At 38.6% G+C, this 14,106-nt stretch overlaps 1 protein-coding gene across 2 annotated transcripts; it reads left to right on the top strand.

Moving 5' to 3' along the window:
* The first annotated feature begins 193 nt into the window (after nt 1–193).
* On the top strand, nt 194–13,264 carry crata (carnitine O-acetyltransferase a). Of its 2 annotated transcripts, none has more exons than XM_067483919.1 (14): nt 194–385; nt 1,841–2,137; nt 3,288–3,406; nt 3,813–3,866; nt 5,071–5,236; nt 5,896–6,070; nt 6,215–6,393; nt 7,801–7,901; nt 8,127–8,246; nt 8,420–8,542; nt 9,150–9,285; nt 9,586–9,648; nt 11,305–11,442; nt 12,420–13,264. In XM_067483919.1, the coding sequence occupies exons 1-14, from the start codon at nt 359–361 to the stop codon at nt 12,633–12,635; spliced, it is 1,914 nt and encodes a 637-aa protein (XP_067340020.1). In that variant the 5' UTR covers nt 194–358; the 3' UTR covers nt 12,636–13,264. The 2 variants fall into 2 exon arrangements, with proteins under 2 accessions (XP_067340020.1, XP_067340021.1); XM_067483920.1 differs by lacking the exon at nt 194–385 and adding an exon at nt 459–480.
* The last annotated feature ends 842 nt before the right edge of the window (nt 13,265–14,106 follow it).

Here is a 14,106-nt window from a genome sequence, read left to right as displayed (position 1 = left end):
AACGACATCTCAGGTTGTCTTGTGATCCATTATGATATATATATATATATATATATATGCATAAACAGTATATAGACATACACGTTAACGCTGTTTGTGTCTTTATTTGTTAAATATGATTGTAATATATGCATGAAACATATCAGGACTCTAAGAGTCACACCTGGTGTTTAACTTACTGGAAACTCAGCCATTGTGACATAGCGCTGACACAGTTGTGCTGTGCAGCAGTAAAGTCAGAGGTGCGTCCGCTCCGTCCTGGGAATCCGATAAAAAAACAAAACAAAAAAAACTGCCTTTTATCCTGAACTTTGAGCAAAGACGGATTTGAGTTTGTGGGCGTTTCTTTGAATGCACAATGTGGGGTCTTTGCAGCAGAACTATGGTAAGTAACGGGCTTTTAGGTGACTTGTTTACAAAGACCAGCTGACCGAAATTATTTGTTTTATTGATCGGATACTCACTGCACCCGGTATGACGGTATGAGACAACTTTATTTGATTATAGTAAACGCTAGCAGGCAGGAAGCCTGCTTAAACTCGCTGTTTGCTAGCTGTTGCCATAGTTAGCCAACTCGTAATGAGCTAAAGTTGGGTTAGGCTGCTAACGTTAGCTCCGGGGGCATTTAACTGGGTGAAAGGTTATTTGTGGCTAGTGATGATTCATAAAGATGAAAGACACCAAAGCTTAACGGAGACAGTACGATTCTCCTTTTCATTTAGTTTAATTTTAAGTCTCCGTGTAGTCAGCTTTATTAAAAACGTATGTAGGCTAACGATAGTTGGAGAAGAGAACATAACGTTAACTAACGTTGGAAGGCTGCTTCTCTATTGATGTTGGTATTTGTTAAATACCAACACGTGCTGGGAGTAAAATATCATTTGATATAATGTTCAAATTGCCCAATAACCTCCTAAGCCCGTGGCTACGTTTTTAGCACACTCGTATTTTCACTTGAACTTGGGCTTCAAGCTGTTAAATCTCGAGCTTCGCTGTTGCCAGTAGAGAGGATCCGACTACGCTTCAGTGAGCTCGGTAGTAAAGAGGATCGTCAGTTTCCTTCCTCGTTGAGTTCATCTCTGATACTGATTTACAGGCTCATAGTTACCAGTGTTCTGCGAGGCTAAGCTGAGCTGGCATGAAACGTTTACTTCTTAAATTTGTGCAGCTTTCCTTGGGTAAACACCTAGAAGGTGAACTTGCTGCTCGTTTTATTTGCCGATTCCATTATCCATTTCAGACATATATTAATAACACCATTTGGAAATAATCTTATCCCGTGGGTGTGTTTTTAGGCAGGTGTTTTTCTTTAGTTGTCCCTATGATGTTAGTTGAAAATATCCTTATTATTATTATTATTATTATTTCCTGCTATAAGGAGGTGAATAAAAGGCCTGCTGGAAAATGCAGCCACACCGTGGTTTCATTTCTGCATTGTAAGGAATGTAGAAATTGAGTTATTTGCAGTTTGAGACATTGTGTCACAACAGAATATTGGTGTAAGAATTTATGAAGGAGACATAAATCACAGGAGACTTACTAAATCTTATTTTTAAATGCTGTAGAACTGGATGCTCTAGGTCTGTTTTGATAGAGACCTCCGACAGAACAAATCTGTTAAAAGTTTTGTAAAAACACAGTTTTGTATAATCATTGAAATAGTTCTCAAAATACTAAAAAGTTTTGTTCCATATTTGACTAAACTGAGTGATTTTAGTTACATGTGGTAAAATATGACAACACCTGCTATTCTTGGCAACAAAACTGCTGGTTTTCAAAGCCAGAGATAACATCATACTCTTTTAATTGAAATATTCATTTAATCTCTGATGTCTCTCAGGTAAAGGTGGGGATGGCAAAACCATGTAGCCTAGTGAAGCCATGTCACTTGGTGAAGCCTGTATCTGCAACTCGGGTTGCTGGCAGGTACCTGTCTCACCAGAAGGGACTGCCAAGTCTGCCTGTCCCTCCTCTACAGCAGACCTGTGAGCGCTACATCACTGCTCTTGAGCCCATCATAGAGGTAGATGAGCTGCAGCATACTAGAGAGCTGGTGGAGAGCTTCCAGAAACCAGGAGGCGTTGGAGAGAGACTACAGAGAGGCCTGGAAAATAGGGCATGCAATGCTGAAAATTGGGTAAGGTCACATTATAATAAAAATGGTTGATCTACGTCTGCATCCTTCTTGTTGCTTTTATCGGTGAAATCATCAGTGAATACCAGTTTGCCATTTCCATTGCAGCCATGCATGTCCAAGCCAGAACAGAGCCAGCAACATTTAGCCCTACTGGATATTTGACACGGGACCAGGGCACGTGTCCCCTATAAACTATAAAAAGTGGAAATTTGTGCTCCCCACAAACCTCCTATGCCTTCACTGATTTTGAATTGGCCTTTTTTAGGTCCTAGTTTGAGAAGTACATGTCAATAAATGCCATTAAACGTCCCTCTGACTTCACTATGTTAAAATAGCTCTCTACATCTTGCTGAAAAATGTCACACCACGGAGTTTGTAATTACGGACAAAGACCTGCTGTTTTTTTTTTTTTAACTATTTTAAAGACAATGCTAAATGACAATGAGGGCATCTGGTATAAAAATGTGCCAAATCAACACAGGGACCATTGATCCACTGTGGCAACCTTGAACTTACGGGTGTCATGGCAAAAACTGCCAGTTAAGAGGCAAAATGCAGCTCACATGTGAGGTTTATGGTGAGTTTAATCAGCAAAAGGAGAAACAAAGCAGGGCAGTTCTTCACTCAAAAGCGGGCCAATCAGATTGACCAGGCTTTACAGGTTGTTTGGCCTTTTAACCACTCGGCTCACAGCTGAGTTCACACAATAGGACAAAGGAATGAGTCGATGCAAATGAACTTTACAGGTGAACACACACTGGTCAGGAATCTAATTAGCAAGTCCTTGTCACCTATCCTTCTGTGTTGAACCAGAGACAGGATGTCTTGCTGGGAAACAAAAGGAGTGCTCACTAAGGAAACTATGGTGTAAAGACAATGCAAATCCTAGGTCTGCCAGAAGTGTGACAATAGAGCAGTAAAAGGTGAACATTGGCTCTCTGTGTCTTGCTCTAAGTAAAATAATCTACGTTAGTTATTGCATAAATGTACCGAACAATCCACAAAACAGTTACTCACTCAAAGCTTTAGGCTGGAGTATGTGGAACTACTGTACTAGAGTATAGGCTTAGTGCATTATTGGTACCTCAGCACCTTTTTCCCTTATTACTGAGCTTTATTTTTCTGCCTACCTGTCTCTGTGTCTTTGTAGTTGTCAGACTGGTGGGTACAGGTTGCTTATCTTGACTACCGGATGCCTGTGGTGGTCCATTCAAGTCCCGGGCTGGTTCTGCCTCGCATGAACTTCATTGATAAGGAGGGACAAATAAGGTAATGTCACACTGAGCATATGTTTGGTAACAATCAGGACCCCTTTAGGTTATAGTACAGTCCCTTTTAAAGCCCTTTGTGTATTTGGTGTGTCCTAAACGTTTTGATGTTTTAAATATTCATAAAAAGTATAAAATATGGACATGTATTCGCCCTTCAGGAAGTTGCAGTGTTGTAATCACAAGGGTTAATTAAACCGATCTCCCGTGAAATCCAGCATGAAACATCATTAAAGCATTACAACATGCATCTTATTTATTATTAATAAAGGTTTTGTGATATCCGGCGAAGAAAGATCCACAACATCCTGAAGGGACTGTGTAGCATGAGCCAAAGTGAATCTAGTTTTCCCTGAATGGAAATTCCCATACAAACTTAATGTAAATTACTAATGCTCTGTGTTTAGGTTTGCTGCCAAACTGATATCGGGGGTTCTGGACTTTAAGAGAATGATTGACAAGTGAGTACTTAGCTTTAAAATGGACCTGTTCTATCAGATGCACTTGTATAATTATTAAAACAACCTTTATTAGCTCTTGTGTTCGAATAGTAAATCAACAGTAACTTCACCAAATATTCAGACACTTTCACTTTTTTACTTTGTTTCGTGAATTTATTTAACGTTTTTAATTTTTGCTCATTAGTCAACACTCAGTAACTCACAATGAAACCTTTTCTTCCAAATTAATGTAAAGTATGCAGACCCTTTGCTGTGTCTCCTTTGCTGTGTCTCCTTTGCTTGTTGGGTTTTCTATACATATCCATATAGTTTTGACTTTATTATGTAAAGTGCCTTGAGATGACTTTGTTGTAAATTGGCGCTAAATAAATAAACTTGAATTGAATTGAATTGAAGGGCTCTCAGCTGAAGGGTCAGATAGAAAGGGGGTAAATGCAGTCAAATAAAGAGATGCCCATGAAGAAACTAACTTTTAGGGACAAGTCCTTGATTGTCCTTGAGTAGACCAGCCAAAACCCAGACATAAACTCCATGGAACATCTGTGAAGAGACCTGAAGATAACGGTACAAAGACACTTCCCATCCACTCTGACGGAATCTGAAAGGATCTGTCAGGAAGAATAGGATCCACTGCCTAAAATCAGTTGTGAGAAGTATGTAGTGACTTAATCTAGAAGGGGCCAATGTGGTGAGGACACAAATTGCATTTTTGTCTTCTACACAGTAAAGAATTAGGGGTGTTAAGATCAACATGCGGACAATGTACCGCTGTGGCGACACTGAACTCGCAGGAGAAGCCGAAACTTTAATAATTCAGAGATTTCACCCTTTTACTTTTCCAAAGTGTGCAAAATGTGAAGCCCCTCTTGTAATGCTAGATTAGATTATATAAAAAATATATAGTATTAAAAAATGTCAGTTTTTACTTCCTGTGTGTGTATTTGATTACAGTTACAAAACACTCTATGCATAAGATTGTCATACTTTTCATATGGTTTAGGAACATAAAAATAGGTTTTCAGAAGAGTTGTGTCTTTAAAAAAAAACACGTCTATTCACCATTTTTCTTCACAGTTGTTTTATTCACAGTTTTTCAATAATACTGTGTGTGGAAACTTGTGTCGCCAATATTAACAAGGAGTCGAGTGGGGAAAAAACCCTTGCGAGCTCGCGAAGTTCTGACCATGACGTGTATACTTTGCAGTGAGACACTACCAGTTGAGTACCTGGGAGGGAAGCCTTTGTGTATGAATCAGTATTATGAAGTGCTTTCATCCTGCCGTATCCCTGGTCTGAAGAGAGATTCAATTGTGAACCACGCCAAGAGCTCCACACCACCCAAACACATCACTGTAGTGCACAACTTTCAGGTAAGTTAGTTGCACAAGTCATGTCCAACTGGTCTGCTTGTCTTTAGGTTACCTGGCTTCAGAGGGCCTGACATCTTTGACCCAGGATAACTGCTATTATCAAGCTGCTTATCGTAGACTCTGGGTTTCAGAGAGTATGATTGATATATATTTCACATATTCAGTTGTTAAGATTGAGTTGTATGAGTCTGATTTGTCTCACAAAGAATAATTATTATAAATAAGTTGTAGAATGAGTCACAGTTTAAGTGATGTTTCTGCAGCCAGAGGAAGACGAAGTCAATGTATAATGGCGTAGTCTCAATTCATATTTTATACTCCTACCCCTTGTGTTTGAGTTCTTCTTAGTTTTTCAGTTTTAAAACAGTCATAGGGGTTGAAATACTGTATCTCCCTCTGAAATGGGACAGCCAGTCCAGATCCCTCTAACATCAGAGGCGAATGAGCAGTCTCATTTGTTGAGTCCCCATCAAATGAGCAAATTCAGGTGGACAATAAAATAATACACAGTTTAAAGAACCAACAGTGTGGAATTGATTCATAGTGTTACATAACGTACTGTTTGCCAATTGCAGATGTTCTGATGTGCAAAACTGACAGTAGGCTAAAATGAGAAGTCTGACTGAACCTTTTTATGCCTTTTCTCCATTTGGATTCAGTTCTTTGTGCTGGATGTCTACAACAGTGATGGGACTCCACTGACAACTGATGAGCTCCGTGTTCAACTGGAGAGAATCTGCAACTTTTCTCCACAGCCCAACGTGGAGCCTGTCGGCATTCTTACCACACTGCATCGTGACACCTGGGGCAAGGCTTACGTCAACCTCATCAAGGGTGAGCTGAAAGATCACTGACTCCGAGCTGAAAAGCAGTGAGAAGTAAAAATACATCATATAAAACTGTATCTAGCTATCAGTTGGCAGGTAATTATGTATTAAGGTGCTTTGTGGGTGTGCGTGCATGCATGTGCATATCTAGATAAGACCAACAAGGAATCTGTGTCAGCCATCCAAAGAAGCATCTTCACACTGTGTTTGGATGGAACTTCACCTCAAGTGACTGATCAGACTTACCAGAGTTGTGCTGCCATCCAGATGTTGCATGGAGGGGGCAGCAAGTGGAACAGTGGCAACCGCTGGTTTGACAAAACACTGCAGGTGATCCACAATGGCATTTTACACACACTTTATCATTAGTTCAGCTAATGTTTCCACTTGTGAGGCATATTGCTTTACTGTCTTTTCAAACACTTGCATGCGACAACACTTACATTTTAACAATTTTCTGAGAGGCACAGTGTTCTGCTTTGCTGGATACATGGCTTAATTTTTTTTTTCTTTTTCATTTTTAAGGCTTCAGATTCACTGATACATCTTAATTCTGAATCAAAGGAGCTGTTTCATGACGCTACAATATGTGTTACAGCCAGCCCTGTTAGTATGTTTTACTTATTTTCAGTAAAACTAATTTAAATATCGTACATGTGACACGCTCCTCACATTTTCAGCACCTAATTTGGTTGGCTTCCTAAGGAGATTACCAAATATAAAAGTATAATATGTAACCTTCTTTAAATACTTTTAAGTTGGGAATATGTTCTGCAATTTATTTAATTGTGGAGAACTATTTAACTAAGTAAGTGAAGTTTATGCTTCACAATAACATATCAAATAAGAAATGTAAAATCAAACAAAGAAACACACATCCATGCACACAAACCTATAAATCAGTAAAACAGGGATTTTCAGAAGAACCCACATCTAACTAAATGCCTGTTTGGAAAAACAGGGTTTTTAGTTGCTCTTTAAATGACTAGGCAGAGTAACATTCCACACTCCCGAAGCCAGTGCTCGAAGGGCTCGATCACCTCTGGTTTTAAAACAAGTATGGGGGACAACCAGTAAAACCTGGTCTGAGGATCTAAGATTTCGTGTAGGATTGTCAAATTTAAGCATCTCAGAAATATAAGTGGGAGCTTGGCCATGCTCCAAAAGTCAGAGCCAGGATTTAAAATGGATCCTAAAAGGAACTGGGAGCCAGTAAAGTGCTGCTAAGGCCGAGGTGATGTGTAATCTTTTACCAGCGTGAGTTAAGAGCCGTGCAGCTGAGTCTTGGACAACTTGAAGGCGGTTTAGTTCTTGTTGACACAGACATGTAAAAAGGCTGCTACACTAAGAGAGAAGAGAGAGAGATACTCTATTCAAAGATATTCAATTCTAACAAATCAGAATTTCATTAATGCCTGCTTTACTAGTAGGTTGTGCATCTTCTTATTTATATTAATTAAATTATGGGGGCAAATCTAGTGCTTGCAATGTGGGACAGGATAAAGCCAATTTTAGTAGGCTGTTAATGTCTTAACACATGTTTACGCATCTAACCTAAATAATATCTGAATGGCTGTGCAGATCGAAGAACATACTGTAGGGAGAGGGAGAGCTGAGTGGGGCAGAGTGGATTTATTTCAAGTTTGCTGTAGGTTTAACTTTCAATTCCACAGACAAAATGTAATGCTTGGTTTTTTTAGTGTTTTGTTATATAGAAGTTTTTGAACTTTGTTTCAGTTTATTATTGGACAAAATGGGATGTGTGGTGCCATCTATGAGCATGCCCCAGCTGAAGGACCCCCCATTGTTGCCTTAATTGACCATGTCGTAGAATACACGTAAGTACCAGAGCTACAGAAAGTCTTCAGAACACTTTATTGTGTTTTGCCCAGTTAATAATTCATAAATACTACATTTTTAGATTTTTGTTTTTCAAATATAATAAAATATGTATGTTGACCATCGGGAAAACTGTGGCTTTATGAAGTACAGCTACATAGTGATACCACTGATCTATTACATTTGTTTTAGTTTCATCTGTTGTGTCCTTTCTTTGGGAACAGGAGGAAGCTGGAGCTTGTGCAGTCTCCCACATTGCCTTTGCCTGCACCCCAGAAACTACACTTCAGCATCACACCTGAGATCAAAAAGGACATCGAGGAAGCCAAGCACAATATGAACTTGTGAGCAACACTCAGGGCCACTTTTGTAAATGATTTATTGTAAATGAGAGATGACAAATTTTACATTTCATTTAAACTTGCAACAAAAGGTGTACAGTACAAAAAATTATTTAACCTATTTATTTTAATGATACACTGGAGTTTAACTGCTGTGACATTTCTCTTTCTCTCAGATTGGCCCAAGACCTGGATATGAGAGTTATCGTATTTGGCCACTTTGGAAAAAATGTCCCAAAAACGTACAAGATGAGCCCTGATGCCTTTATCCAAGTGGCACTACAGCTGGCCTACTACAGGTGACATGTTGTAAAATCATGTAGGGATGGTGTTTGGAGGCATTTTAGTGTGTACATGAAGGGGTAATGGAGTTTTCCACGTTTCATGTAAAAAGAAAATAAATAAAAATCGTCTACTTTTTAAACAGCCAGTTTTCAGGAACTTCCATTGTGTAAAGCGAAACAGGGCCCCGTTGTTCATATGTGGCTTAACAGATACAAGATCGAATTTGCTGCTGAACGCTGAGCAAGTGAGCTTGATGGAAAGCTGGGATTAAAGTAAAGTTACAAAAATATTCTACAAACTGTACCGTAAGGTAGAATTTATTGTGGGTTAATGCACTTAAATGACACATTCATTTATTTTCTGAATGTTATTCCACCACTCACACATATCATCAGACTGCAGATATTGACAGACTGACGTTATTAATAATAGTAATTATTTATTTAGACCCACAAACTGTTGCATCATGCAACACTTTCTAAACTTTAGAAAACTGAATTCAGTGGTTTGCACCAGTAGGAACAGTGCAGCCATAATTGAAAGAACTTCCTGGTCCAACATCAAATCTGAGATCTTATCTCCTGAATGGTTGTCTCTCTGTCTCTATTCTTGTCTGAACAGAATGTACCAACATTGCTGTGCAACATATGAAAGTGCCTCCCTGCGTATGTTCAGACTGGGCCGTACAGACACAATCCGATCAGCCTCGAGTGCCTCAGCTGCCTTTGTCAAGGCCTTTGATGACCCCAGTAAACAGGTCGTTCTAACTCTCAGTGAGCCTGCAGTCACATTTAAACAAACTTTTAAACACGTTCCTCGCTGTGTCATTACCAGCACATCCCCATATAGAAAATTCCAAATGTTGTACTTGATGACAATGACACAATATAACCTACAAACACACACACACACAAAACAGACTTGTTTTTTTTAATGTTGTTGAATTTCACTATTATGCATGTGTTTTTTAACAACTTTTTAAATACAGCAGGTTTGAACGCTGGTAAACCTGCTATATTCTGTGTCATCATGTTCCTGCCTTTTTTCCTTTTCATAGAACATAGAGAAAGCCGATCTAATGGAGAAGGCTGTAAAAGCACACAGGTCATACACCAACATCGTGAGTATTCACAGCAACAAGAAAAGTCTGCTTTCATTCAACATTTTGCTTATTGTCATCAAATTCTACGTGTTAATCCACGTTATGACACCAACAAGTATTAACAGTCTCCCACAGTCTCACACATACACAATGAGCCCCCCAAGTATGATTATGACCACGCAATTATCTTTCGCTTTTAATCTATGAGAACAACACCATTTGCAATTGATTAACTTGAGCAATTGTTCTCAACCCCTGTCCTCAATTATCCCTGCCCTGCTTATTTTCCAGCTTACCCTGTCTTCCAGCTTCTGGTGTATTAAACACACCTGAAAGCTAGTCAACATTTGGAAGCAAGCAGGGCAGTTTCCTTTGCTCTACTGTGCTTCTAGACTACTTGTTTCCTGCTCAAAATGTCAAACAGCAGTTTAGATTAACTGTTGGTAACATTCGTTCCATTATTCAAATCGATGACAGAACAAATGAAACGTGTTGTCACTGTGTTCATAACACAATGCCACCGAAAATTGTCTATATGCAAAAAGCGGTATCACATCTTGAGTCGTGGAAAAGAGGTGAATAGACGAGTGCAGGCAGGTTGGAACGAGTGGAGAAAAGTGTCAGGTGTGTTGTGTGATAATAGAGTATCAGCGAGAATGAAAGGAAAGATGTTCAAGACGGTGGTGAGACCAGAGATGTTGTTCGGCTTAGAGACAGAGACACTGAAGAAAAGACAGGAGGCAGAGCTGGAGGTAGCAGAGCTTAAAATGTTGAGGTTCTCTTTGGGAGTAACGAGGATGGACAGGATCAGGAATGAGTACATCAGAGGGACAGCTCATGTTAGATGTGTTGGAGATAAAGTCAGAGAGGACAGATTGAGGTGGTTTGGACATGTTCAGAGGAGAAACTGTGAATATATCGGTAGAAGGATGCTGAGGTTGGAGCTGCCAGGCAGGAGGTCTAGAGGAAGAGCAAAGAGGAGATTTATGGATGTAGTGAGAGAGGACATGAAGTTAGTTGGTGTGAGTGAAGAGGATGCAGAGGACAGGGTTAGACGGAGGCATATGATTCGCTGTGGTGACACCTGAAAGGGAGCAGCTAAAAGGACATCTTGAGTCACTGTAGTTCCGAAAATTCCAAAATTGTAGTGAGACCTCTTTAATGAAACCAACAGCTTATCAATGCATCAGTTCAGACTCTAAAAATGTATAGAGTACATATCATGTCAATATATTAATAAATCAAATTGTAATTCTAAATCAGGACCTAGTAACCAAAGTATGTGTGTCAGTATAAAAAAAGCGTACTAGCAATTCCATTTTTGTTATGCGACATAAGAGTACAGTATAGTATATTAATGGGCACAAATATTTAATAAACTCACATTAAAGCAAATCCTGGCAAATCCCACCACCACAAGTATAATTGTGGGAAACACTGGAGCCTAAAGCTGATCAAGACACATCCCTGATACACATTGTTACCCTGGTTGATGTTTGCCTTCTTTACCACTGCCAACACACACTGAAGTCTACTTTACTTAATTCCCCACACACCATACTGCTGCCATAAATATTCCCTAGAGCACAAAATTTGGAGCAAGAAAAACCAAATAATTTATTTGTCACAAGTCACTAACACTGCAGACACTTGTGTTCTTTCCTTTCTGAACAGGCGATCAGTGGCCAGGCTATAGACAGACACCTCCTGGGCCTTAAGATGCAGGCTATTGAAGACAAAATCTCTATACCTGATATCTTCAAAGATGCTGCCTATGCCAAAGCCTTACACTACAGGTTGTCTACGAGTCAGGTACCGGCAAGAGATAAAACTGATAGCAAGTTCTTGTGTTAGATGTGGTTCTTTGTTAATAATATACCCAGATTTTTTTAGTCTTAGGTTTAGCTTGTTTCCTCTCTCTGACACTACAGGGATCAGCAAAAAAAAAGACAAATTCAAGCATGTGATAAAGCAGCAACCTTGTAAACAGTAAACAAAGTCGACCAAAGTCACTGAAATAACTGTAGAATGTGATATATGTGGGTGTACTGTATGTGACCCGTGACTTGTCAGATTGTACAACCGTATAAATCAGTGGATGGCAATTAAATAAAGTCAATTTTATATAATTCTCAGTCAGGAACGTGACATCGTAATTATCCAACAGTCACATTTTACCAATTAGATCACAAACGATTTAAGAAAGAGTTGCCACTTTCTAATAATTTAACGACTACCAATTAGTTAATCAAGCTTAAAGATTCATTAAAAAGATAAAAAAGGGGTCAAAGGGTCAGGCTGAAACCAAAACTGACATGCCATGATCCAGTAAACACACACACACACATGGCAAATGACTATGGTTTACGTTTAGCAGCTATAAGAAAAGCTGTCCTTACTAATAGTAATTCAATAAACTTAACTCTATGCTTCTAGAGATTGGCTGTCCAGGGTGCACCCTGGCCTTTGCCCAGTGTCAGCTGGGATAAGCTCCAGCCCTCTGTAAGCCTTGATTGTGATGGATAACAGCTGAATGGACCAGCAGCATTAACAGTGGTTTGGATTTTTCTGTGCTAGTGCTGCAGTGGTTTGCCAATAAAATCTTGCAGAGTGCACAAACCACAATTTTTATTCTGTTAATATATAATACTTCTTACTTTTGAAGTCTTCATTCTGCAGAAACATTTACAGAACCACTTTAGCAAGTGTCATACCCTGCCGCTCTACTGACGGGAGCTAAAGACGATATTAAAATAGTTTGCTGACTTACATTCTTTTGTCTTTACAAGGTACCATCCAAGACAGACTGTGTCATGTGTTTCGGTCCAGTTGTACCCGATGGATATGGCATCTGCTACAATCCTATGAATGAGCACATCAACTTTGCCGTGTCGTCTTTCAACTCGTGTGAGGAAACAAATGGAGCACATCTGGCTCAGGCTATTGAAAATGCGCTGCTTGACATGAGGACACTGCTGGAACAAACTCCAAGAGCCAAGTTGTGAAGGTCCTCCAGACTTTAACCTCATTCATTAAATGGACACTTTAGGGATGGTTTCAGTGATGACTGTAATGATGCAAGACTCTCGAGCACCAGTTTGTAGTCTCAGTCCGTATTCAGTTTTATCACCATGGTTCTGATCTTCATCATGCACTTTAAATTATGTGGTAGCCTGGAGCTACTGTTCCTGTGATGTCTAAATGCACACGGGCTTTAAATAAAACTTACATTAATGCGGCCTTTACAGGCATTTCTGAACCTGAAATACCACCAAAAAAATAAATAATCAAGCACCTGTGTGTGACAGAATTGTCTCCAAATTGTCTCCTTTGACATGTTGTTTTTTTGTTTTTGTTTTTTGTCTGTATTTAAAATTGTTCTAGAAATAGTAAATCAAAATGACCTTCATCTTCCTCATTTAGTGACAATGGAGTGACTTTTTTTTTTTTTTTGGCCCGCTATAATATTTTGTTTGGATTTTAAATAGATTTATTAAAAAATATGTTTGAATTACAAATGTAGAAATGAAGCTGTATTGACCTTGTCCAACAGGATGAATGTTTGATGGGTTGGGTTTAAATTGTTCAGCACATTCTCCTGAATTTAAAAAAAATATAAATATATATCAAATGATTTTTGTTTGTTTGTTTGTCTTTTAAGCACTTGCTGTAGCTTGCTACTGTTATTTTTTTCTGTTTGAGGTAGTGGCATTGTAATTTTCAGAGTTTTGTAGATGTAGCTGTAAACACACTTGGGCCAAGACAATATTCATTTCACTTACATTTATAAAACAGCTCAGCTTTTTGCTTTTTCTGAGGTATTTTACAGTTTCTTAATATGTATTATAGTTTCTAATATTTTTTACACTTGTTAACTGTACTCAAATACAGACAAGTTGATTTAATGAAAAGATTGGGGCAGTTTGTTGCTTTAAAATTTTAGTTATGGATTAGGGAAAAGCAAATTTAGGTAAAGATGAATGAAAGTTAAAGGTCCATTTTCAGTTGTGCTAATTGCAAAGGGGTTTTCCAAACATCAATTAGGGTTCCATACTATGTATTAAAGAAAAGAATATCCATATCTACATACATACATACTTTCCTCATTCACTTATACATACCGATGCACATATTCTTAATATTTACCAGTTTTTTTGCTTTTACATAACCAACCATTCCTGTGTGATGTCCCAGACTTTCAAATATTGTGTAAATAACTGACTTTTTCTCTGCATCATAGTATTTATCTATGATTGTCATTAAGGTAGAAATCTAGCGTACTACAAGCAGATCACATATACATAATATACATAACTTCACATAGAGGTGGGGTTTACATATTTCTGCCTACATTCTTTTTTAGAGAAAAATGGAACTATTTACATAAGAAGCAAGGGTGTAAAATATTTTTTACACCTTAAATATAACCAAATTAGTTCCATTCATGTAGGTGCTGCTAAATTCTACCATTTTCCA

This window comes from Channa argus, chromosome 18 (assembly GCF_033026475.1).
Source record: "Channa argus isolate prfri chromosome 18, Channa argus male v1.0, whole genome shotgun sequence".
Lineage (NCBI taxonomy): Eukaryota > Metazoa > Chordata > Actinopteri > Anabantiformes > Channidae > Channa > Channa argus.
The sequence above is the reverse complement of the archived record's forward strand: the minus strand, read 5'-3'. Positions and strand labels throughout refer to the sequence as shown.